This window comes from Thermothielavioides terrestris, chromosome 5, assembly GCF_000226115.1.
Source record: "Thermothielavioides terrestris NRRL 8126 chromosome 5, complete sequence".
Lineage (NCBI taxonomy): Eukaryota > Fungi > Ascomycota > Sordariomycetes > Sordariales > Chaetomiaceae > Thermothielavioides > Thermothielavioides terrestris.
The window spans coordinates 978,756-1,003,120 of record NC_016461.1 but is presented as its reverse complement, the minus strand read 5'-3'; the positions used below and the strand labels follow the sequence as shown (position 1 = coordinate 1,003,120).

At 52.7% G+C, this 24,365-nt stretch overlaps 4 protein-coding genes across 4 annotated transcripts; 3 read left to right on the top strand and 1 right to left on the bottom strand.

Annotated features, from left to right (window-relative positions):
* Positions 1 to 1,252: 1,252 nt before the first annotated feature.
* Positions 1,253 to 3,525, bottom strand: THITE_2120904 (uncharacterized protein). Its single transcript, XM_003656336.1, has one exon. It carries the CDS (start codon positions 3,055 to 3,057, stop codon positions 1,570 to 1,572), a length of 1,488 nt encoding a protein of 495 aa, XP_003656384.1. The 5' UTR covers positions 3,058 to 3,525; the 3' UTR covers positions 1,253 to 1,569.
* A 215-nt stretch (positions 3,526 to 3,740) lies between these two features.
* THITE_2120901 (uncharacterized protein) lies at positions 3,741 to 5,017 on the top strand. The gene is made up of 3 exons (XM_003656335.1): positions 3,741 to 4,367; positions 4,451 to 4,694; positions 4,758 to 5,017. The coding sequence occupies exons 1-3, from the start codon at positions 4,009 to 4,011 to the stop codon at positions 4,797 to 4,799; spliced, it is 645 nt and encodes a 214-aa protein (XP_003656383.1). The 5' UTR covers positions 3,741 to 4,008; the 3' UTR covers positions 4,800 to 5,017.
* A 3,976-nt stretch (positions 5,018 to 8,993) lies between these two features.
* THITE_45171 (uncharacterized protein) lies at positions 8,994 to 11,290 on the top strand (the record flags this gene model as incomplete). Its single annotated transcript, XM_003656334.1, has 4 exons — positions 8,994 to 9,560; positions 9,750 to 9,975; positions 10,073 to 10,631; positions 10,699 to 11,290. 4 exons carry the CDS (start codon positions 8,994 to 8,996, stop codon positions 11,288 to 11,290), a joined length of 1,944 nt encoding a protein of 647 aa, XP_003656382.1.
* Positions 11,291 to 18,073: 6,783 nt separating this feature from the next.
* On the top strand, positions 18,074 to 18,953 carry THITE_2120895 (uncharacterized protein). The gene is made up of 3 exons (XM_003656333.1): positions 18,074 to 18,402; positions 18,450 to 18,525; positions 18,580 to 18,953. The coding sequence occupies exons 1-3, from the start codon at positions 18,311 to 18,313 to the stop codon at positions 18,907 to 18,909; spliced, it is 498 nt and encodes a 165-aa protein (XP_003656381.1). The 5' UTR covers positions 18,074 to 18,310; the 3' UTR covers positions 18,910 to 18,953.
* The last annotated feature ends 5,412 nt before the right edge of the window (positions 18,954 to 24,365 follow it).

Genomic DNA, 24,365 nt, shown 5'->3' with positions numbered 1-24,365 from the left:
CGCGTGAAACAGTAGGTGACACGTGGTTGGCGGGCTTTCTCGTCTCTGGGTGCTGCACAGGGCCCGGCCAGATGAAGGATAAGTTCGCTGATGCCACGGCACGGTGATACTATACTACAGTCTTTGGGGGCCATATGTGTGTACCTGCATACGCTGCCATGCATTCCTCGGCTCGCTGTCCTCTCTCCCTCCTTGTCATTATTCTATCGTCTATGCTTCTACTGTCTATCTCGCGCAGCAGCCATCGGCCTCTCCACTGCTTGTGTCCGGGGCCTCTCATTCTTCCGTCATCCGCATGCCACACGTTACGTCGTCTCGTCGTGTCTCGACAACCCCCATCCACCCGTTCCGCGGTGACTAGCGCACACGTCGCGCGGGGTATGATTCACAGTGTTTCGCTGCGATAAGAACCCAAACCTCCCGTTCGCCCAACCCATCGCTGTCGCGCCCGTTCCCGGCCACCTAAGCATACCCGAATTTCCCAGCACGACGTCGTGACTGCCATGCCCGTCGACGCCATGTGCCAATAAACGAGGACGGCCGAACCCTGAAGTGTTTGTCGGATGCGAGGAACTGCGCTCTCGCCACAATGCGCTGGTTCCATGTCGGAACCTTACTAGCGGCCGCCGGGACGCTGGCCGCGGTGCTCCCACGAGGAGGGGAGCAGCAGCAAAAGCCGCTAGGCCGTCTCACGCAAACGTTGGAAGCCACGAGGCAGTATATGTCGTGCGAAGAGACATACGGCCAAGGGTGGGAGACATGCGGAAGCCCGGTATGACACAACGGTCGTCCGCGGGACTGCACAGCATTGGTCGCTGACGCGTGGCCCAGACCAGCAGATTCTGTTATAATCCATCATTGGGACAGGTGAGTTGGCACATCCCCCGGTCCCGCTGCCGGCTAGCGGACCTCGCTGACGTTGTGGTGGCAGACATGTTGCGAAGTTGATAATAGTTATTGCGATAAGGGCACGTACTGTGCGCCCGTGACCGGGTATTGCTGCTTGGATGTGAGGAACAAGGATAGTCGTGTCAGGCCGCGACAGAAATGCTGACCGGTAGCGCAGAGCGAAGACCTGGAAAGTTGCGCGAAAATTGCAGGTTTCGAACTGCCAGGAAATGGGATGCTGAGCGGCGGCCTCTCATCGACCGTAGTCCGGACTTCGCTCTCTATCAAGACACCGCCAAGCGATTGGCCGAAAGAGAACCTGTGACGTCCAGCAGGAACCCCGACTCGGCGTCTGCTGCCGCGTCTGCGAAAGAGGCCTCGGCAGGCGCAGAGCACATCCAGGCATCCACAGCAACGAAAGAACGGTGGGCCATGAGTTGGATGGCTAGAAACTGCGCTGTGGGCTTTTTCAAGCTGGTTTGCTGAGGCCGAGTGCGCTCTTGGTGCGCGAACCAACAATATTCCATGCCAAAGGACATATAGCACGTCTTCAGGACATGGGTGATGAGTCGCAGGCCCTGCACTCAGGGCGCCTTGCGACTTGTTGACTAGCCACGGAGGGGTAGTCATCGTTGGGCTCAACCGGCAGGAATCTCCAGCGAGTCGCTCGGCGATCTGCTTTCAATAGGCGATGCAGCCGTCACTCGCGAGCCTGAAGGCGTGCGAGAAGAAGTCTTGCATGGCTGTGTAATGGAAAAGGATACCCCCAAGCACGGCAATGTGCCACAGGTTGTGACTTCCTCCAAAGTAGTCAAACATGCCTGGGAACCACCGCTCAGGGACCTGGCTGGCGTAAATGCAAGCGCCGAGCAAATAGACCAAGAGGGACTTGGCGATGGGCGTGTAGAACTCGAAGACGGCCCAGGGGCTGCGAGTCAAGGAAAGTTGGAGAATCGGTAGCAAGCCGGTCGCTGCGAGTGCAACGAAGAATGAAACTCTTGCCCACGCCATGTCGGCGCCGTTGAAGCGCGGGTGCCAGGGAAGGATGACGCCGGCGACGCCCAAGATCGCCGTGGTCACCATGTAGATCCAACGGCCCACGGGCTCGCAGTAGAAGGCGGTATATTCGGTCGTCATGATGGATGCCGCGATGAGGAGGGAGATGCCCGTGTAGTCGACACAGGCAAATATGGAGATGAGATTGACGTCGGCAACCGAGTTCATCGTGTGCCAGACGATGCTGCAGACCAAGCACTGGCAAGCGGCGAAGAAGAAGACGGCCGCCACGAATACATCGGCCTTGGAGCTCAAGGAGAAGGTGGCGCTGGCGGGATAGAAGTAGAAGGCCACGGCCAGGACGAGAATGAGACCGAGAGCGTGCGACCAGATGTTGACGAGCTCATTGGAGAAGCCGAAAGCCGACCTCACACAGGCCAGCTTCGTCTCGGAAAAGCGATAGCCCGAGATGATGTGAGGGTTGATCCGCCAGGGTACGGGCAGATCCTCGTAGCGGAGCAGGCCGATCTCTTTAGCGCGAGCGATGGCGCGTTGGACGTGATCCTCGAGCGTTCCGGCCACGCGGATGGCCCTCTCGATACCACCGTCGACAACGCGATGGGCCTCGTCCATGAAACTCTCGGCCGCGCTGGCCAACCCCTTCTCGCGAAACTTGGCCGCCTGCGTCTCCAAGTCCTCGAGCATGCCGTCGAGCAGCTCGATGCCAACTTTCGCCTTTTCGTTCAGCGAGCCCGCCGCAGCCATGGCCTCGTGATAGCCGGACTCGAGGGTTTCCACCATGACCTGCAGTCTGCGGCGCCCTGCTCCCATGACTTCCTCCGAGGCCTGGGAGCATCGTGTCCGCACAGCCTGCAACGTCGCGAACGCGGCCGAGAGACTCGAGTCCAAGCTGAGTTCCCCATAGGACTCCCAGTACTCAATCCGTCGTTCGAGCTGGGTCAAGCACATGTCCAGCTTGAAAAGCAGAGCTTCCTCCCCGTCCATGATCTGGTTGACGATGGATTTCCTCCTTGGGGCAAGCTGGGAATGCCGCCGCTGGCGAGCGGCAAATCGGTCTGGGACCAGTGCACCGGAAGACTGGGCTTCGGGAGCATCATCACAGGAGCTGAAAGTGAAAGGGGCCGGGCACCCCATGCTGGGTGAGACGTCCATCGGGGGCAAATACGGGCAGGCGCTGAGGCCACTCAGCGCCCAGCCGGACTTGCACAAGGGACGGAACCAGCGGTCGCAGGAAGAAAGACCTCGTGGGGAAAGAAGGGGCACGAACCGGTCGACAGGTCAGTCAGGCGGAGCGGCGACTGAGGTGACCGGGAACGGCGTGGTGAGCAAACGGCCCTCGAAACTGTATTGTGAAGCTGGGATAGGTGTGACGGGGCGAGATGTGGGAGAAAATGACCAGCGGGAGCCACAAGCCCAACCGGGGCTGGGAGGACCTTACTTAGGTAGGTGACGCTAAGGAAAAACAAGGAAGGGAGAAGATTGCAACGCTGAAAGGAACCATCAACAGGCACCTCAGCCCGGCGGCAACAGGTGCATGTGAAAGCCTGCGTTCTCAGGTCGGATCAAGGAATCGCAGTGGGTGCCCGATTGTCAACAAACTGAAGATGAGGCCGGGTAACCTGGAAGGTAGGTGGGAAGGTAGGTGGGTAGGTGGGAAGGTCAGGGGCCCGTCCAGTAACTCAAGTCCAGCGCAGCGCAGCAGGAGGAGCGCTAACTGGGCCGAAAAAACGCTCCGAAAGCGCCCGCAATGTCTCTGTCAGCGGCCCACACGAGCGCCACAGGCCAAGCTGCTGTGGTTCAGGGGATGGTTGCAGCCCCACAATGCTTCCTCCACCACATCCGAAGCTTGAGGTTTCCACTTGAACACGGCAACAATTGACCCGAAGACAAGCTTGGGCTTATGATCGACAAGCGCCAGTTTGGAGAAACCCTGGCTGAGTGCTAATGTTGCTCAGTTGTTGCGCATAACATCATCAACCGGATTGCGATTGACCCTCGCGAGCTGCAGACTGCCGGCAAGGCGACCTGACTCTCTGTCCACGTCCGGCCCTGCCACCCCAGGGAGCCGATCCACGAACCAAGCCGACGTATCCGACCGCCGCAATGAACGCCAACGCGCACATCACCGACCCCGCCCTGGCCTCCGTGCTCGAGACGTCCCGCACAGCGCGAGAGCAGGCGCAGGCGCTGGTCGACCTGATCGCGCATGCCACGACCGCCAACGCCGGCGGCCCCCTCGCCGCGGATGCCCTGATCGAGATCTCGAAACAGCAGAAATTGTTGAATACCAACCTGGCTCACTTGCGCGGGTTGCACCGCGCGGCCCACTTCCGCGCGCGGGAAACCAAGAGCCTGACGGCCGAGGCCCGACACGAGGTAGACGTGCTGCACCTCCAGCTGCAGAACCTGTACTATGAACAACGGCACCTGGAAGGGGAGATTGCCGCTTGTGAGGGATTCGAGTGCGTCCACCCCGCCGCGCCCTTCCTATTTCGGTCCGCCCGATGTGAGGAGCGGGTGGTTATTGACGATGCGTTTCTTCTAGTCACACGTACCAGCTCCTCCCGCTCATCCCGGTGGAAGAGTTCCTCGAGAAACACCCCGAGCTTGCCGATGCCGACGAGAACGCGCTAATGGTGGCCCGTATCAACCATGAGCGGGCGGAGCGCGAGGCGCTGGAGCAACAGCGGCTGGAACTCCAGAAGCGCAAGCAGAAGCTCATCGCCGAGAACAAGAAGCGCAGGGACGACTTGGCCAACTTGGACAAGGATCTGGAAAAGTTTATTGACGTGAGTTGGCTCTGAACTTATTACTTTGTTGACGTGTCATCACTGACTTGCTACTTTGGACAGGCTGCCAAACCTATCCAGAAGATGTTTGAGAAGGTGGTTTGAAACCACTCTCTAGCTGGAGACTTGTCCGTCAGAGCTTGGCTCGTGAATGCGGCTTGGAGAGCTGCCACATGAGCCCATTTCTCGAGACATAAGCCGCCGGCATTGTCAAAGGCGAGGGCCGTCTGGTCTTGGCTCCGAGATCGACACTGTCTCGCCATTAGGGGGAAATTCTGGGGAAGGATTGAAGACGACTTGCGCCCAACAGGGCGAGACCGAAGACCGAATACTTCGTGCGGAGCAAGCCGACTTCGAACCACAGGTGGCCGGCGGCTCACAGCGCCACGGCCCCGGCCACAGACAGCGCAACCGCGGCTCAGGCCAGGCAAGGCGGTTTGGCCGTTGAGCAACGGCCGCCTCGAACGGTCATCTAGAGCAGGTAGTCATGGTACCGGACAGTGCTCTGGAGATCGGCTGAAACCATTTCGGGGTTGTTAGATGCATGTTCAGGCGACGTGGAGGCCTCGAAACTGCGCATCGCCAAGCCTCAGGCAGGCAATTGCCTGGTTCGTGACCAGCTGCGGAAAGAATTCATATTCGACAATGACAATCCCGGCCTCCAGAGAGAGCAATACCGCTGTACGCTACATACCAGGCGGCGTGACCTTCAAAGCCGAAACTGGCCCCCAAGGGAATGATGGACTCCGGAAGGTATTTTCGGCTCTCGGCCGCCCGGAAAGGGATGTGTAGACCCTCAACATCGGGAATTTGCATTGCGGATATGGAGAACAGTTGCACATGAATGTGCACAGTAACCACCTCAAGACTCTCTGGGATAGAGGCGCACAATACGGAAGTCTCACATGCAACTACGAGAATTACGTATTCGGTTCGAAATAACCTGGAACTCTCGCAGGAGTTCGGTTACCCGTACGTCACAGAAACTTTGAACCGAGGAACGCGTCCACGACGCGATTTCCTCGGAGTAATTTCGCGAGCTCCGCTGATTGGCTGAAGACGCGGGAACGGCGAGGCCCCGACTCACGTCCTGGATGAAGTTCCAAGCTTGTGCCTCGTGGTTGCGTTGTTGGACGTTCATCTGTTCTTCTCTGGCAGACGGCCCAGTCACAACACATGTGATGTGTGTCTGCGTCGGGGCTCCATCCGGGGCGTGTTTCCGACAGGCTCGAGACGCCCAACCGTTGCGCAAGTCGCCGCACTGGTTCACCGTCAACAAATTTCGGCGGCAGCCAAGTTACCTTTACTACTCCGTGCCTCTGAATTCATACGGATACAGGTTCGCACAACTCAGCGTCATGAACTGTGCACCTGCCTCTACGTTCAGGCCTGCAATGAGGGCGCCGAACCGCCGGGCCGGATCAACGGTTTTGGCAAGCTCTAGCGTACCGAAGTATGGAATAATCAGAGTTAATCCGAATATACATTAACTACACTACATGCAAGAGTCGTCGGACAGCCAGACGTTTAACGTTCCCCAACCCCCCCAAAACCAAGCGAGATGATTCCCTGACCACCGAACCGGGTGGGACGGCAGGAAGAGAACGCTCAAAAAGCCTTGCTGAGATCACTGCCCGATGGGGTAAAGGCCGGGGAAAGACGGCAGCAAACGCCACAGCCAATGAACGGCGATCGAGTCCTGGATTGAAATGAGAAGGAAGATTGTGCAGCCACGAACGTTTCCATGGCTACAGCCAACTGCCCGCGTACCGAATACCGCGGTATTCAACTACAGAATCTCGAGGCTTAGAGCGAGCAACCCTCCTCTGAACATATGGATGCCTGTGATGTGATCGTCAAGGATGTTTGATGCATCGGACCTAGGTGATGCGGCACGTATGGACAGACTGGAGAGCTTCATGGCCTGCAGGCTTGGTATGCCAAGCATGCTTAGACCGAAGATGCGACGGCAACTCGCAACCGAAGTTGAGACCATTCGTCGCAGCCTCACAGACAATTACTACACTACTGTGCAGTAGCGTCAATAACTGACGTTAGCAGGCCATCAGCCCCGAGGCTGTGCAAACCCGGTCCGGCGGCACAGAGCAGACTCCACATTTCAAGGCTGCGACTGTGTGCATCGTGGTGGAGTGAGGTGGGAAAGCACACTGGTCGGGGAGTTAAGAAACCGCCGTAGGTTATTCATAGGGTTGTACATCCGTATACCTTGCCTTTTCAAGCATATCAGGAATACACTATCCAGGGTACTGGTGTACAGAGGATTGGAAGGGTGCTTTGCGGCTGTTCAGAGTTCACAGTTTCCCCAAGATCAGCCAGTTCGAAATGCCGCCAAACAATGTGTGCCGAGCGTTAACTCTCCTACTTTACAAACACGGAACGCAGGAGCCAACACATCGTACTCCAGACTCCCGCTTGTCTGCTGGTCTAAGTGGCAACGTTACCAACAATTCCCGGCTGCCGTTATGTGCTTCAACAACGGTTGCTGCAGGGTCATGCGGAGTTGCCAGATGGGGGGTGATGCTGCGACCATGTTGTCCGCGAGGCATACCATGGACGGAATAACGTTGAAAGGATGTACAGTATACTACAACATAGTGTGTTGCTCTGCGGAATACGGAGAACACTACACCAAGGTAACTGAGTGTATGTACACTGGGATAAATGCTGTCAGCCCCACCTGTGACCCCTTCCTCTCCGCAGGAATACACTAACACTGCGGAGAACAGTAGTGAGTGGAGTTAGTTTGCTTCCTTCGCGGTCAACTGGTTGGCGAGCGCCTCGTCGAGAAACTCAAGATCGAGGTGGTGCACAAACCTCTTCGCCTTCGCGACATGCATCGACTCGACGACCGCGTCCATGACGAGCCCTCCTGATCGGCCGATGTGACGAGCGGCGAGAATGATGGACACTAGCCTGGCTGGTCAGATGCTCGCGGCTGCAGGCCCTCGTCTGTCTTGGCCGGCACTACGCAGTACACCGGCGGCGTGTCAGTGGAGAAGATCTCCACGCGTGTCTCGACGAGGCTCTGTGGTTGGTGTAAGTTGGTAGCCGGACGAAGTCCTGATGTCTCCCTCCTCTTTCGCAAGGCCGGCCACGAGGTTGCAAGCGACAATCAACCCTGGCTGGGACTGCCGCTGCTTGGTAGCAACTTGGACAGCCGCATCCTCTCGACGTGACCCTGCATGTCGACCCTGCATGTCGTCTTTGCTAGTGTACGACCGAGAGCATCGCTGGTGGCTCCCACGTTGCTGTTTGCGCGCCTTGTGTATGGCCAGATTGTTAGCCATGGAAATCTGCCGCACCCTGGGTCCTCCAGCCCCTTCCCCGCGATCCATCCTGCCACAGCCCCGGCGGACATCTGGAAAGGTACACTACCTAGAGAATCCGCCAGCCATGTCGCCCTTTGGAGAGGCGCGGCGGGCAGGCGCATACTATCCGTATATGCGATGTTCGTCTTCTGCTCTTCTTTCTGTTTTCTCTCCTTTCTTCGTTCTTTTTTTCCCTCCTGTCGCCCATAGTTACTGTTTAACCAGGTACTGTGCAGGAAAAGCCTTGCTGCCGCGCTGCCCCTGTTCTTGGTTCTGCTGGGAAATTTGCTACCTAAAACTGATAAGCGCAAAGCGATTGACCAGCCAGCGGAATGGATTGAGCCCTTGTCCTGGCGCAGGTCACCCAACCAACAGCAGCCAAACGCCAAATGCAGAACCTTTCCACCTAGCTAGTTGCACGCTAACCAAGGTAGGCAGGGACCCTGCGACTACGCAGGCAGGGTAGCACCGTAGTGTAAAACCACGGGTTGGCAGTCTGACGCGTGGGCTGCCCCCTTTTTTTCGCTGCTGGTGTACCTTGTCCCTTTCGTACATTGTTTCATGGCCGGCTACGCCCAGCCCGCAGCAACATACCCCCGACGCAGCACGCCTCACTGCCTCCATACCTTCACAACTGCGCCATTGCCGCCACCTTAGTTACCATTCTGTTCCGAAATTTTCCCTCCTTCCCTTTTACCCTCTTCTCTTCTCTCCCGAAGTCCCTCCTTCCTCTATTCTCCTCGACCCGGCCTGCGCCTGAGGACCGGTGGAAAGCGCTGCGTCGAGTTCCTGTCGACTCGCGTTCCCCTCTGTCCGGTACGGGCCTCGACCGTCCTTGCCGTCAACTTACTCGTCGGTCCCCGTCCGCCGCCCGCCCTCCCGGCCCGTCCAAATTGGCAAAGGACAGACAGCACCCGGACTCGATTGGCTTGCCAATTCACGACCTACGTTGAGGGTTTTCGGTTTCGCCATGTCGATCTTTGCGTGGTGCAGCCGGCGCGCCGGTGGCCTAGCCATGCTGGCAACTATTGGCCTCTCGTACTGGGTCATCTCGAGCGAGCTCCAGGCGCAACGGCATGGCTACAAATATGCCTCAGACGACAGTCTTAGTGCGCCGCATTACGACCCGAGTCGATGGGGCAGCTGGGTCACGATATTCTCGTACTACTGTCTGCTCATCCACTTTCTCGTCTTCATCTTTCCGCTTCGCTCCTGCTGGGCCGTCTTCACCATCACCCGAAATCTGCGAAAGGCTGCGCGCACCAGGGCCCTGAAAGATCTCAAGTTCAACCACCGCCGCCGTGGCTCGTCGACCTCGCTCTCCAGCTCTGAAACGTTGACCTCGTCGCGGGACATCAGTTCTACCTCGAGCAGCGAAGCCGGCGACCTTGACCCCGAGGCCTACACCGACGGCGACATTGCCCCCGACCGCGTCATTCACGCAATTGTCATCCCAAACTACAAGGAGGAGAACGACACGTTGAGGGAGACCCTCGAGGTTCTGGCCTCGCACCCGCAGGCGCGCAACACCTACGATGTGAGTTTCTCAACCTCTGGTCCCACCCCGCCGTGCCACCTGGCAGCGATTTCTCCAACTCCCGCGCAATTGTTCCGGTTTGGGGCTGGCAATTAGTGGGGCAGTGATCTTCAGGGGGTCGCGTCTTCCTTGCTTTGCCTTTGCCTTGGCCCGTACAATTTTTCCCCATTGCTGACAAGCATCGATCAGGTCTACCTTGCGATGGAGCAGAGAGAGCGCAATGCGGAGACCAAGGCCGCCCGGCTCACCAATGAGTTCTCCAAGAAGTTCCGGTCGATCGACTTCACGGTACACCCGTCCGACATCCCGGGTGAGCTGGCTGGCAAAGGTAGCAACATGGCGTGGGCTGCACGGAAGCTGAGCGAGAAGTACAGCCTTGCGCAGCGCAAAGACGTGATTGTCACGGGCATCGATGGTAAGTCGACGCAATTGGCCCGTATCTGGCCACGGTCGCATCCGCATGCACCGCATGCACGTCAGGATCCGCTAACACGCAGCGCGCCCTAATGAAGCCGACAGCCACCTTTCGTCCAATTATTTTGCCCTGGTGACGACCATGCATATGGCCTATCCCGATAGCGCTTCCACGACCTTGTACTCGGCCCCCATCATTTTCGACCGCAACGCCCACAATGTCCCCGCTATCGTCCGGGTCGCCGACGTCTTGTGGTCTGCCGCCGGCATGTCTGGGCTGTACAAGGGTTCCTGGATCGCGCCCCCAACCTCGGTCTACTCTGTCCCTCTGGAGCTTGTTGATCGTGTCGGCGGCTGGGACTGCGACTCGGAGGCCATTGGCGAGGATTTGCACATGTACCTCAAGTGCTTCTTCGCGCTCAACGGCAACTTGACTGTCCGGACGGTTCTGAGTCCGGTCAGCCAGACGAACGTCACGGGCGGCGGTCGCGGCAAAGGCATTCGTGGCATGGTTGCCGACGTGCGCGCTCGGTACAAGCAGGCGCTCCGGCACATGTGGGGTGCCTTGGATACCGGATATGCTCTGAGGAAGGTCGTCGAGGTCTGGAGGGAGAGGAAACACACCGCGAGGGCCTTCCGTCCTCTGCACATGTCCACGTACGTGCTTCCAATTTGCGCATTCAGGGTGTTTCCTCCAGACTGTGCGCTGACGTGGGAAATTTAGGAACGACGTCTCCGAGACCTATGTTCCGCAGTCGCAGATTGACAGTGTGGATGCCGAAGCGACTCCCGAGAGCGGCATCTTCTCCGATGTTGTGACCGACACACTGAAGGAACCCGACTGGCAGCGCATCTTCATCCTGTTTCACCGCCTGTTCGAGGCGCACTTCCTCCCCGTCCAGATGACCATCCTTGTCGTTGCGTCGACCCTTTACGTGTGGATCACCGAGGGCAATTCCGACCCGCACGGCGTTTCCTGGATCTTCAGCCTTTGCAATGTCCTTCGGACCGCCGGTTTCATGGAGGTTGCGCTTTACCTCTTCCTTTACGAGGACTTCCACAAGATCTGCGTCGAATCGCGCGAAATCGAGATGGGCGATGCTGGCCTGTTGAAGGGCATGCACTTCTCGCGGAGACAAGTCAAGACGAACCTGATCGACTACATCATGGTCCCGCTGGTCGCGCCGATTTTTGGGTCGATCCCGTGCGCCCAGGCTCAAATATGCCATTTCTGGACTTTGGACCTGGTATACACGGTAAGCAAGAAAGTCACGCGGGAGAGAGCGAAGTCCGTGACAGCGGATGCTTTGGTATAATAGTGCATGGATTTTACGACACTTGGCGACGTTCAATTCTCAGCGACCTGTTTCTTGCTCGTGTTCGGTTGATCCTCTCCCCGCACATGGCCGCCGACAGCGGCTCGTGGCCTAGCGCATCCCAGCTTACCGCGACACCTCCGAGCACGTCGAGGCCCGTTTTATTCGCTTCTTGAGAAATTTGTTTATTTGCTCGACTCGGGGCGGCAAAGCGCGTCCTGCCCGCTTGTTCTTGTTTTGGCCTTCCGCTGCTTTCTATGCACGGGTTGGAGATGGCGCGCGTCTGTACATCAAGGGGACATGATGTTGATATGCATGGCACGGCATTGGCATTTGGCATCTAGATATGGGGGGTTTTGACTATTTTTATCGTTTTCATTTTTCTTTGCCCCGCTTGCGCGCTTTTCTGAGGCGGGCGGCTTCACCGGCGTTCTTGGAGCAGGAGGGCAGGAAACCATTATACCAGCAGGGACTTTTTTTGCCTTCCCCTTTTTTTTTTTTTTTTTTTTTTTTTTTTTTTTTTTTTTTTTTTTTTTTTTTTTTTTTTTCGTGGGAGGACATCAGACATGGGATGGATAACCCAACTTGCTGGCGCCGCTCGCTTCAGGAGATGGACACGACACGACACAGAGAAAGAGATTGGAGCGACAGGGGAAACTTTCTACGACACCAGGGCAGCGGCGCATGCACCCATTCGTCGAAAGGATTGAAATGACGAGAACAACAGGACACCAGAGGAGGGAAAGGCAGCGAGATAGAGGATCCTTTTTTTTTTTTTTTTCCCCGATCCGGGCTGGGCTAGGCCCGGGGCGGGACACACAAGACGATGATGGTAGGGCCTCACGATCCGTCACAGGGATACACGGAGGGCTTCCCCTCATATCATCACCATTCTAGCCCCTAATATTTAATCTTAACCATGTGTACATAGGAAAGAAGGAGGGGAAAAGAAGCCGGGCGACATCATGGCATTCGCACGGTCAGAAAGCGGATAGTGGTGTGGTGTTTGCCCTGTTTGCGATGGGAGGCCAGGGACGGAGGCGAGGAGGACGAGGATGGGCAAGCAGACGGCCATGCCAGCCAAGGATTATTAGTGTATCGTCGTTGTCCCCCTTCTCGAACAACGAGGAAGCCTCAACTAGAGTCTGTGTGGGGATAGCGTGTTCATTCTCCACCTCTGAGATCGAACGGCACTGGTGTGGTGTCGGGGGTGGAATCTATTTTCAACACGCTCGCTTTAGCCTGCGCTATGGAGGCTTAGAGCTCGGACTCTTTGTAAACCTAAACCACCTAGCAAATTTGGCGCAACCAGACCCTGGCCACCTATCTACCCCGCCCTCGCCTAAAAGTTTTCTCTAGCTACTATAGAAAACAAATCCTTTCCATCTACTAGCTACCTAGGCCTATTTTCTTCCTAAGCTACTAAGCCCTCTAGCCAATAGACTAATTTAGTTATATACTTCCTAGCTTTAATCGCGCTCGATTAAGTTCAATTATAAGCGTCTAGTATTAATTCTCTACTATTAGAAGTTTCTAAACGTAGATTACTAATAGTTTTTATAGTTGCCTTTAGTCGCCTTTAAGTCACTATTAGTTAGAATCTCTAACCTCGATTAGCAGTTACTATAGTATTTTCCCTTAGTAACGATAGCCTTTAGATATAAACCTCTAAATAGACGTTAGAGGAGGGTCAATTGGCTTTAGTACCCTAAGACTTTATAATAGCGACTATAAAGTAGCTTAAGGAGTCTAAGTATAGTAATATCTAGAAGCTACTCGCCTAGAAGCTAGTTAGTTATCTCTAATTATTTTTAATTATATAAAAATATTTTCTAATTATTTTATAGACTATTTAGTGGCCTTTAGTATTAAAGATAATCTAAGTGAAGGGTAAAAAAAAACTAGCGACCTTTGACCTTAATAGATAATCCTATATTATAGCGATAGCGCTATTTCTTTTTAATAAAGGTAGAAAATAGAATATAGACTATAAAAATTATAGTAACCTCTATTTCTATAGCCTCTATAAAATATATTACTAACTAGCTAATAGATATAGCAAAGAAGTATATACCAACTGTTACTACTCTAGCCTAAGTACTTAGTATTTACTATATCTAGGTATATTTTAATTCTATTCCTTAATATTGGTATAATATTAATAAGAGTAGACAAGGAGTATAAAGAGCTTATCTAAAGGGGTAAGAAGGAGCTTAGAGACTTTAAAGATTTTATATCTAAGTACCTATAGAAGTTGATAATAGAGGAGCTTAAGACTTTTAAAAAATAGATTAAAGACGTAGAAGAACTCTAAACTAAGAGGGGGAGCCCTAAAAAATAGGTACATTAGTAAATAATAATAGATAGAGAAATATAAAGGGATATAGTTATAAGGTCTAGGCAATAGACAAAGGGGATTAGGTTTTAAGGAAAGGGATTAAGTATAGGGTATAGACATTTATAAGGGATATAAACAATATATAATAGATAAAAGATTATATAATAAAGCTATATTCTATATAGTTAGTAAAGTTAAGATAGCTTTATTTAAAAACCTCTATTTAAGACTATATCTAACCTCTAATAAAAAAAGTAATATACTTATTACCTAGGACAATAGAAGATAATTATCTTTAATATCTTTAATATTAAAAATGAATATAAAAAGTGGCTAAAATCCCTTTTATTTATTTGTCCTTTTTCTAAAGTTAATTAAATCGCTTAAATTTAAACTTAATTATATATAATTAAGCACTATTACTTACTAACAATATTATATAATAACTTTTAGAAATACTATTTCTACTTTATATTAGGTTACTTTTATAATAATATTTATATAGAGTATCTAACCTATTACTTATATCTCTTCTACCGATTTTAAATTGTTCCTATTACAATTGAGGATTCTCTAGAGAAGCCTAAATATAGCTAAACCCTATAGGTACTACTAGTCGTCTATACCTATTGTTCTACCCCTTTATTTAGCTCTCCTTTGCTCTCTAGGACAAGCCTAAGCTTAGTAAGTTCAATAGCCTCTTAGAGTATATCGAGTATAGTAAGCCTAAGCTCTGTTTATCGAGTAGTAGAGTTCAATTATACTAAAAGTATCGCTAAAGATAGCTATAGTATATAGTAAAATCTTATTGCTAATATCGCTTTTAAACTCTAGGTAAGAGAGTATATTACTTCGATAGTTATAGGCTATATATACTAATAATAGACTAAAGTTATATTGTTTAGTAAATATAGGTCGTAGCCCTATTTACTTTTAAAACGCTAGGTTAATTACTATAAGCTTATTAAAGAGCTTTTTAAACTAGCCTATATTAATAAAGTCTATAAGCTATTAGACTTCTACTTTGTTAATTAAGTTGCTCTAAAGGTATAGGTCCTAATTACTAAGCTCTCTAGTTTAAAACCTAATAAGCCAATGACCTTGTAGGAGCTCTAGGCTATAATAGCTAATAAGTCGAAGTTTAGTCCTAATAAAGTAATATACCTCAACTTATTAATAAGTTAGGAGCTAGTAGCTATAGATAAGGAGGATATTCCCTTACCTAAAGCTAAGTAAGCTTGATTATATTTAAAAAAGGCTTTTTAGCTAAAGTCGAAGGAGAGCTCTATTAAGCCCTAGGTAGAGTTAAAAGATAAAGGAGAACGCTTTTATTCTAACTCTAATAACGATCTATTTATTAAATCGAAAGTAGGTTATATTAAGTTGGAGTAGAGTATTAAGTCTAAGCCTAATACTATTAAATTAGAGCTAGGTATTATTAAGTTGGAGCTAGGTATTAAGTTAGAGCGTAGTATTATCAAGTTGGAGCTAGACATCGTTAAATTAGAGCTAGGCGTTGTGACCTAGGCGAAGGCAAAGAAGGAGGTAGCGACTAAAGTCGTATATAGCTTAAAGTAGAGGGCTTATTCTAAAGCTATATAAAACTAAGAGGGTTATATAAAGAAGCGCTAGGAGGTAGCTTATCCTAACTCTAACCTAGACTTTAAGACTAAGTATATACTAGAGGAGCTAGCTAAGTTTAAAGATAAGGGTATATAGCTACTTATAAATAGTCTTCCTTTTTATAATATAGGGCATCTAAATTAGCTAGTAAAAGCGATAGACATTGTTGAAAATACCTCTCTTAGTAAGCCTTTTAATTTAATTAACATTGACTAATAATATTATATTAGCTATCGAAGACCTTTATTCTATATTCTCTACCCTATTTTGTTTAGGTTTATCCTTTTCCTCTTTAAACTTATCGTTATTATTCTATTCTTCGCTACTTCCTTTAATGAGATTTAAACTTTATTATAATTCATTAATTACTATAGCTATAGGATCGTCCTCTTTACTCTAAAACTCCTTTAGAAAAATACTTTAATATTTAAGATTAAGCTTAAACTATATCTATCTACTAGTAGGCTTTATAAGTAAGTATAATTGAAGTTAGTACCTTTAAGACTTATAAAGTATAAGGCGATTCTAAAGGTATATATACTTGTTAAGATAGGGCGAGTCTAGCTAGTTGCTAACCAATTTGTTGAATGTCGTTATAAATGACTTATAAAGGGTTAGTATATTATTAGGGAGATATTAGTCGACCTCGATATTATCGATCTTTGTAAGCTTGTTAAAGAACTTCTAGTGGTTATATAATAGCGGTAAACAATAGTCGACTACCTCTACCCCTAGCTATATACAAGTGAATATCTTCTAAAGGGTTCTAATGTAAATATACTACTAGTTCTTCTATTTATAAATAGTATAGTTATTCTAGTAATTAACGAAGTTAGTAACTTTAAATTAGATAATAGGTATATAGATATAGAGTAGAGCAATATAATTGGATAAGTAGTCACTATTCTAACTATCTTTATAGCAAAGCCTTCTAAAGAGATTCTAATAATAGATTAGCTTAGGTAACTAAGTATAATTGGATTTAATTATATATAATTAAGTATAAACTATAGTAACTTACTTATTAGAAACCTAAATGACCTTTATAAAGCTAGTTTCACTATAACTTAATCTATTACTTTTTAGTACTCTTCTTAAAAGTATAGTAATCTTTAAATAAAAAGGGTCGTTTAAAAAGTTAGGAGATATCCACCTTTCTTAGAAGAATAGAGAAATCTACTTCACCTCTCCCTTTAGGGGTATACTATCTAATACCTCTATCTTCATTCCTCCTTAGTTTAAGTTGATAATAGTCCTTTATACTTAGAGAAAGTTAAATATAAATCGCTACTATTATTAAAGTCTTAACTCCTTAGTCTAACTAAATTATTATTAGAAGAAAATTAAGCTCTTTAACAACCCTAAGATATTAAAGGAAAATAAAGCATTTAGTAAGTGTATAAATCCTAATATAGTACTATAGAATAAACTACAAATAGGCGTCGATCCCTATATAGATCTTAATACTATAGTCTACTAATTTACAATAGCTATCGACACTCTAGGTATAGTTTAGACTAGGCAAGGTAAATCCCCCTCGATATATCTATATTCTCTATACTTGTTCAAAGATATAATTAGGATAGAGGTTCTAGGAAAGAAAGGAAAAGGTTCTTTATAGAATATAGATCTTTATATTCTAATAAACAAACTTCTATAAACTATAATAACTAAGCTAAGGGATTAAGATAAATATACTTAGAGTTTACTAAATCTACTTTAGGAACTTAGATTTCTAAAGAGTAAACTAATCTTTAGTTTAACGTTAGAAAATTCTAAGTACTTTACAAAGTTTAATTAAACCCTCTTTTAACACTATAAAACTAAGGGACTAATAATACTAGAGGATCTACTTATTAGAGGAACTAATAATAAAAAACTTATCTTTAATAGTTTCTTAAAGGGTATTAGAATCTGAGAAGAGCAGCGAAGTGGGGCCATGCAGGATGCAGAGGCATGTGTATTGAGAGAGGTGCTCCTCTCAAGCTGGGTGGGAGGAGCGCCGAGGTCTATATACATGTGTGGGCAGAGCTGACATGTGCCCCCTGAGCGCAGGGAGCCTGGCAGATAGAGTCACGTGTGCACTAGCACGCGACACACCCCCCAGACAGACTCTCAGGAGGCTGTCTGTGGAACACGCATGCTGGGCACTGACTCTGGAGCTCGCACTGCCAGGCGCATTGAACTGTGGCCTCCGGTATTGATCCCACCATTGCGCGCAGCCGCCGCCATTGTGCAAGTTGTCCGCGCGCCATTGTGTACGCGTTGTGGCGCGTGCGTTGGCGAATTGCGTGCTGCGCTGAATGCGGTCAGACCCAGGGGCGCCAAAGTTGACATTCAGGGGCGCTGTCGTTGGCATTGTTGCGAGCGCCATTGATCGCATTGTGCGCAGTTCCCAATTGCGCAGCGCGTTCCATCCCCATCCTCCATTCAGGCGCGTATCTTGAATCGTGCCGCCTCGATTGTGGGTGCAGGTTGCGCAATTGAGCATTGCGATCATTCGCATGTGTGCCATTGTGGCCTTTGTTGCCCAACGTCTTGAATGCACGCCCACCATTGCTACCCATTGTTGCATTCGCGCCATGCAGACAATACCGCAGTGCCGCAGGCCGGTCGATGGCTGCACTCCTGGAAGTATTTAATCATGGTGAGTGCGCCTCAAACCATCTCCCGAACTCTTCCTCTGCAGACCGCGAGCAACAGCAGCAGCATCAGCAACAACAACAACATCAACAACAACAACCATGCCGTCCTCTGCTCGCCTCGCCGCTCTCGAGAAGGCCCGCGCCGCCAAGGCGGCCAAGAACAAGCCTCCCCCGCTCCCGGCCACCCCCACCAAGGCTGGCGCTGGCGCCAGCAAGAAGTGAGCACACCACAATCTGCCCGACTGGCGCGGCGCGTACATCCGCGTCTCTGACACTTGCAGCAGGACCCCCGCCACGCCGAAGACCCCCTCCAAGCGTGCGGCGCCCCCCTCCTCCTCCTCCTCCTCTTCGGAGGATGAGGAGGAGGAGGGCGCCCTGAGAGAGCAGCCCTGCCTGGGTTGCCTGAAGTCCGCCATGCGCGGCAAGAGCTCTGGGGAGTGCCGGGAGGCCCCCGGCAAAGCGGCCCGGTGCGCGCGCTGTGCGCGCGGCAAGAAGTGTCGCTCCATGTAAGTCTGTCAGCACAGTTGCAAGGCGCACGGTACTGATGAATCAGCCCCGCGAGTGTGCTCCCCGCCGCCAAGCACTTCCTGGCCCTGATGCAGGGGCGCCAGGAGCCCAAGGCCAATCTCGTGAGTACAAATGAAAAGACAAAGGAAAAGAGCTAGTCTGACTGTGTGTGGTAGGACCAGAAGACGCTGCGCGCCACCCTGCGCGCCCTCCTCGCCATGGAGGGCGAGGACGCCGACGCCGAGGATGACGACGACGATGACGACGAGCGCGCGCCCGCGCCCGCCAAGGGCAAGGGCAAGGGCAAGGCAAAGGCGGCCGCGCCCACCAAGAAGTCCAAGAAGGCCAAGAAGGCCAAGAAGGAGGAGAGCGAGGAGGAGGACGAGGATGAGGACGAGAGCGAGGAGGAGGCTGCTCCGGGCTTTGACCCGGAGGCGCTGGCGCGTGGTGTGGCGGCGGCGGTGCTGGCCGCCATGACTCCCAAGAAGAAGAAGGGTGGCAAGTAGTTCCGCGTTGTTGTTTGTTGTTTCGCGGGTGCGGGCACCCCCCAGTCTGTTTTGCGCCGGCGTGCGCTCCTGTGTTTAGTTTGTTTTTTACTCAAGCCTTGCGTTCCTGTCCCCCTGATCGTCTCCCTGCACCATATGACGCACATCCTGCAGGTTGAGGAGCTCCCTGAAGTGCTCGAACTTCTGGCGAGTCAACACCTTCGTAAGCCCATCTGCAGGCATCTCAGCAGTTGGCAAGTACGCGACCTCGAAAGATCCCTTCGCGTGTTCCTGACGCAGCCACATGTTGTGGATGTCAACATGACGCAGGCGAGTGCTGATGCGTTCGTTCTCTCCCACCACGAGCCGGATGGTCTGCGTGTTGTCACAGAACACAGTCCAAGGCACACCCAGCTCAAGTTGCAGGTCGCTGAGGAAACGCTTGAACGCCATTGTCTCCCGCGCTGCGGTGGACAGAGCGAGGAGCTCCGCCTCCGTAGACGAGGTGGTGACTGTATCTTGGCGCGCAGCCTTCCAATGAACGAGCCCACCGAACAGAGAGATGAGATAGCCTTGTGACGACCTGCGCGTATCAGGATCATCCGCATGCGACGCGTCCCCTGCGATGAGCAAGATTTGCGTGGGAGCAGCATCCTGCGGCACACCCCCGAACTGAATAGCGAGGAAGCGCGTGCCAAACAGGTAGGAGATTGCATGCTTTGCAGCATCAATGTGTGTCCCCGAGGGGTTCGTCAGGAAGTGCGAGAGCAACGATGCCGGGAACGCGACCTCCGCGCGCAGTACGACCGCGGCGTAGAGTAGCGATCCAACAAGCTCCTGGAACAGCCTGATCTGCGCTCGAGTGGCAGTGCCAGTGAACTTGCGGAGTTCCATTACAGGGAGAGGGATGCTTGGAAAGGTGATTTGATCCGCGAGACCGAAGCGCTTCGCAATCTTCTCGATGTACTGGTCAAGGCAGAGCCAGATCTTGCGTTGCGCGCGGTCGCGGATCACCCTGATGCCCAGGAACCAAGCCACGTCCCCCTTTTCGTGCACTTCGTACTTCGCTTTCAGAGCGTCGATGATCCTCTGAGCTGTCTCCGCGTGGTCTCTGTGGTAGAAGACTAGGTAGTCGTCCACGTAGAACAGCACGAGCACGCGCCGTTGGCGATCGAAGAACAAGCATGGCTCCTCAGGCGAAGCTGTGAGGCCGAGCTTCCGAAGTGTGCCGGAGAACTCTCGGTACCAGAGCAACGGAGACTCTCGCAAGCCGTACAGAGCTCTCTGCAGTTCCACAAGAAATCCAGGCTCTTCGAACCCCTCAGGCATCTCGCAAACAACACCCTCAGGCAGGTCCGCATTCAAGAACGCCTGCGCTACGTCGAACTGCTTGACCTCAAGATCAAACTGCGCGGCGATAGCCATCATTGTGCGGAACGAGCGCGCTGCGAGTGTGGCTGCATAAGTGCTTTGCAGAGTAGTGAGCTCCTGAAGGTCGCCTCGAACGCAGATGCGAGACTTGCACTTCTCGAGGTTGCCATTCTGATCGAACTTGTAGACGAAAACCCACTTCAGAGGGAGTGGTCTTCCTTTGAAGGTCTCGCGCCGAATCTTGCGCCATGTCTTCCTGTTGACGAGATTGCGAATCTCTTCCTCAGCCGCTTTGATGAACTCGGGCCCTTGAGGGTGGTTGGCGAGATCCCTCCAGCGCTTAGGAAGCTTGGCGAGGTCGTCAAAATGCACCCGGGGCCTGCTTGGCGTTGCCCCAGGACGCGCGTCACGATGTTGGCGGACTGCCGCCGCGAAAACCGCATGCAATGTGCGGTGCTGGATGCTGTCGCCCTCCTGCAGAGCGATTACAGGGTCATCCAAAAATGTGTGGCTGAACGAATGCCACGCGTGCTGATCTGGTACGTCGATGCTCTCCTCATGGTACATGGGGGCTGCGAAGCACACCAGACCGCCGCTTCCGCCTGCACCGCCGCCGGGAGACTGTCTACGGATCCGTCTTGAGTAACGAGTTGGTGGTCCGTATACCTTGCGCACGTACTTGCGCTTCTCCCTCGCTGGCGTGGCTGCGGGTGTTCCAGAATCAGGCTGAGAACCATGGTTTGAGGCGTCTTCCCAGTCGTCTGGAGCCTCTGGCTGATCGCCAGGGCGGTCGACCTCCTCTTCACTGCTAGGAGTATCGACTGCGGCAGCACTTGCCGTCGTGCTGCCCTGGCTGGCACTCCTAGTTGTGCCGCCAGCGACGCTGCTACTGGCGTCTCCGATAACTGCATCAGGGGCCTCCGATGATGCAGTTCCCACCGGTCTGCTGTCACTGCTAGCACCGTGATCAGCAGGGGGGCCGCTCCCTCCAAAACCGTCCGGGCGTTCCTGGCGCGGCTCCGGTGTTGGTTCTGGAGTGTAAAGACCACCAGTGGGCTCCTCACCCGAACTCTGGCCGCGATGCTCGAGTACTTCCGCACCCCCCAGACAGGATGGAGAGTGGGGAGGAGCCTGCCCTTCCGGTTCCCGTTCAGTCACACCCCCCAGATGTCCTGGAGAGCCGGGAACCGTCACTGGGTCTTCATGGGCATCTGTAACTCCGAACGGCACTGCCTCGGCGTCCCGAGGCTCTATGGGGAGTTCGATGAGCTCAACAACCTTTCTGGCGACTGCCACCGATTGAGCATCAAGCTGCTCCTCTCCCTCCCGGTAGAACGTGCGTTCGTCAAAGGTCACGTTGCGCGTTGTGATGACCTTCCTGAGTTTCGGTACCCAGATGCGGTAAATGTTGGACGCCCTGTATCCAACAAGATACCCGATGTGCGCTCTGGGCTTGACCTTCCCAGCACGCCTCTCAATCCCCTTTTCGCGTTCCTTCGTCAGCGGGTACGCTCGGCAGCCGTACGCATAAACGCCGCCCCAGTTAGGGCGCAGGTCGGCAGTCAGGGAATGCACGAGACCGGGCTGATACCAGCGAAACCAGTGTCTGAACCAAGAGTCGAGCACCTCGTTCGGTGAGCGGTAGTTGCGAGCGCGACTTGGGCTTATGCCGTGCAAGTACGCAGCTGCAACCGTCGACTCTGGCCACAGGTTCTGAGGAAGTCCGGCGCCCGTGAGCATTGCAAGGCTCTTTGTGATAAGTTCTTTGCCTGCGCGTTCTGAACCGCCGTTGGGCTCCTTGGTATCCGAAGGCGTAACCTCCAAGTCGATGCCCTGCTCCTGCGCCCAGAGCTCGTACGCTGTGTATCCCTTGATGCCAATGACACTGGTGTCGCCATCCTGCCTGATCTTGCAGATGGGCAGCCCGAATTGGCGTTTCACCCAGCGTTCGAAGCGGACGAGCTCATCGTACACACTGTCGTGCGTCTTGCGTATGAGTGGAGTCGCGAAAAGCTTCCCACTGTACTCGTCCTTGATGACCAGCAGCCAGTTCGAGCCGTCAAGTGCCCTCGGAAAGTCGAACAGGTCCCAAGAGACCCTCCAAAATGGGCGTGGTGACGGCTTCGATGGTGGGCGGCGCGAAATAACCTGTTCCGCGTATGCCTGCGCGCATACCTCGCATTCCAGTCTGCGAGGCCCGCGAATCCGCACACCTCTGGCGTTCAAGACGAGATGTTCCAGCGCCTCTGAACTCAGATGACCAGATCTGATGTGCCAGAGAGCAGCTGGGTCTTCTCTCTCTGGGAGCGGGTCCTTGGAGGGCCTGCTCCTCCCAAAGTTCTTCACAACTGCAGCGCTCAAAGTCACAAGTCCGGCAAAGCTTCTGGGGAGCACCCGAAGGGCATCAGAGTAGGAGGAAAGAGCATTGTATTGCAAGAAGGTCAGGTTGAACTTCTCGACCAGCTGCCTGAGTACAATACTCTTCTCCAAAGTTCCCCAACGCAGCGTGCAATCCAGACCGCAGTACCAAGCGCCCTGCGCTCGAAGGCGTCTCTCAGAGACAATGTTGACGTGAAAGCCCTCGACGACAGCAACGTTGTCTATGACAAGGTCCTCAGTGTTCGGGCCGCGCGCGCCGTTCAAAACGTTCTTGATGATCCATTTGCCGCGGCCAGAGATTGGGAAGGATGTGGTGCCTGCCTCAACAGTCTCACCGCTCGTCTTGACGAACGTGCCAGGGACAAGGAGAGCCCTGTCATTGACGAGATTGACCGCTCCACAGTTGTCAAACAGAATGCACTTGCTGAGCGGGTGTGGGCCAAACTCGAGAGATGCGAACACGCCACGCGCTCCTTCGAGCTCGCTTGCGATCGCTGGGTCGATGACAGCGTGCACCTGGAGCGCTCCCGGAAATGAAGGACCCGCGCCACTATTGGAACTAGTGGTCTTGGCGTTTGACGATGCGTTCTGGATCTTCCAACCGAGCTTCTGGAGCTCCACTCGAAGGTCGTTCCAGCGCTCCTTGGCGAATCGTTGGCGCACTGCATTCACCGCGTCGTTTGGGAGCGTCACGCCGTTCAGGGATTCCCCTGTCAGAGCGTACCGAAGTTGCCGACATTCCGAGGGAAACCACCAGTGGCGAAAAGTCTTCGGCTTGCACGGGCAGTCGCGGTTCTTCTTGCGCTTCTGACTGCCCTTCTGACCGTTCTGCGCTCCTGGAAGCACGGGGTAGGCTCCAGGCTTCGGGTGGACCACCGCTTCAGCCTGGAGGATCGCCTCGAGTGAGAGAGCCAAGTCGAGAAGGGTTGGTCCTTTGCCGCCGAGCTTCTCAGTCACACTGATATCCTTCAGCATGCGAGTCGCCCACTCTGGATCCAAGCGTCTCTGCACAGTCTTGAGGAATGTGGTGACGGCTGTTGCGTCGGTGACTGCGGCGATGTTGGCCGCCCTTGCGCGGTGGAGGACCGACATGTACTCGAGAATCCAGGTCCTGGGTTCGACGCCGCTCTGGCTGCCTCTGGCAAGGACAGTTGCGTACTCCTCGGCAAGCGCAGTGAAAGTAGCGCTGTTGGAGGGTGCGATAATCTTGCGCAGCGTCTGTATAAACCCGCGTGTGCCGGTGACGTTCTCGGCCTCCATGATGTCGTGTGCGGTGTGTGCGTAGCGGTCGCTGACAGACACGTTGATCATCTCGCGGAGCTTGTTGACGGCACGGAACGCCGCAGTGTCGATGGCGGACTTCGAGAACGCCTCGCACAGCTTGAGGAATTCACGGCGGATCTCCTCCTCAGTAGGATTGGTTGACTGAGGTTCCTCGCCACGGGTGGTGGGATCGGCTGCCTTCCAGGCTTGCAGTGCAGTGTGCCACGCCTGAAGATGGCGGTCCTGGACCGCCTGACGTGCCGCACCCTGGGTGGGCTGCACAGGAAGGCCGAGCATCTCAGCCTCGGTGGCGAGCTCGGTGTCTGGGTCGATGATGTGCCAGACACGCAGGTTGTTGGCCTCTTGGCGAACAGCAGAGATCCATCTTGGCCAGTCCTTGGGGCTGTCGAGGGTTGGAAGCGCTGCAACAGCAACGGTGACGGTTTTCTCAGTTTCGAGTGTCA

What these genes read in the sequence shown, in the direction of transcription:
- THITE_2120901 (XM_003656335.1), top strand. Translation starts at nt 4,009, where the DNA reads ATGAACGCCAACGCGCACATCACCGACCCCGCCCTGGCCTCCGTGCTC. An exon ending in GCCGCTTGTGAGGGATTCGA is followed by an intron (nt 4,368 to 4,450) that starts GTGCGTCCACCC and finishes CGTTTCTTCTAG; the next exon opens with TCACACGTACCAGCTCCTCC. An exon ending in ATCTGGAAAAGTTTATTGAC is followed by an intron (nt 4,695 to 4,757) that starts GTGAGTTGGCTC and finishes TACTTTGGACAG; the next exon opens with GCTGCCAAACCTATCCAGAA.
- THITE_2120904 (XM_003656336.1), bottom strand. Translation starts at nt 3,057, where the DNA reads ATGGACGTCTCACCCAGCATGGGGTGCCCGGCCCCTTTCACTTTCAGC.
- THITE_2120895 (XM_003656333.1), top strand. Translation starts at nt 18,311, where the DNA reads ATGCGCGGCAAGAGCTCTGGGGAGTGCCGGGAGGCCCCCGGCAAAGCG. An exon ending in GGCAAGAAGTGTCGCTCCAT is followed by an intron (nt 18,403 to 18,449) that starts GTAAGTCTGTCA and finishes CTGATGAATCAG; the next exon opens with CCCCGCGAGTGTGCTCCCCG. An exon ending in AGGAGCCCAAGGCCAATCTC is followed by an intron (nt 18,526 to 18,579) that starts GTGAGTACAAAT and finishes TGTGTGTGGTAG; the next exon opens with GACCAGAAGACGCTGCGCGC.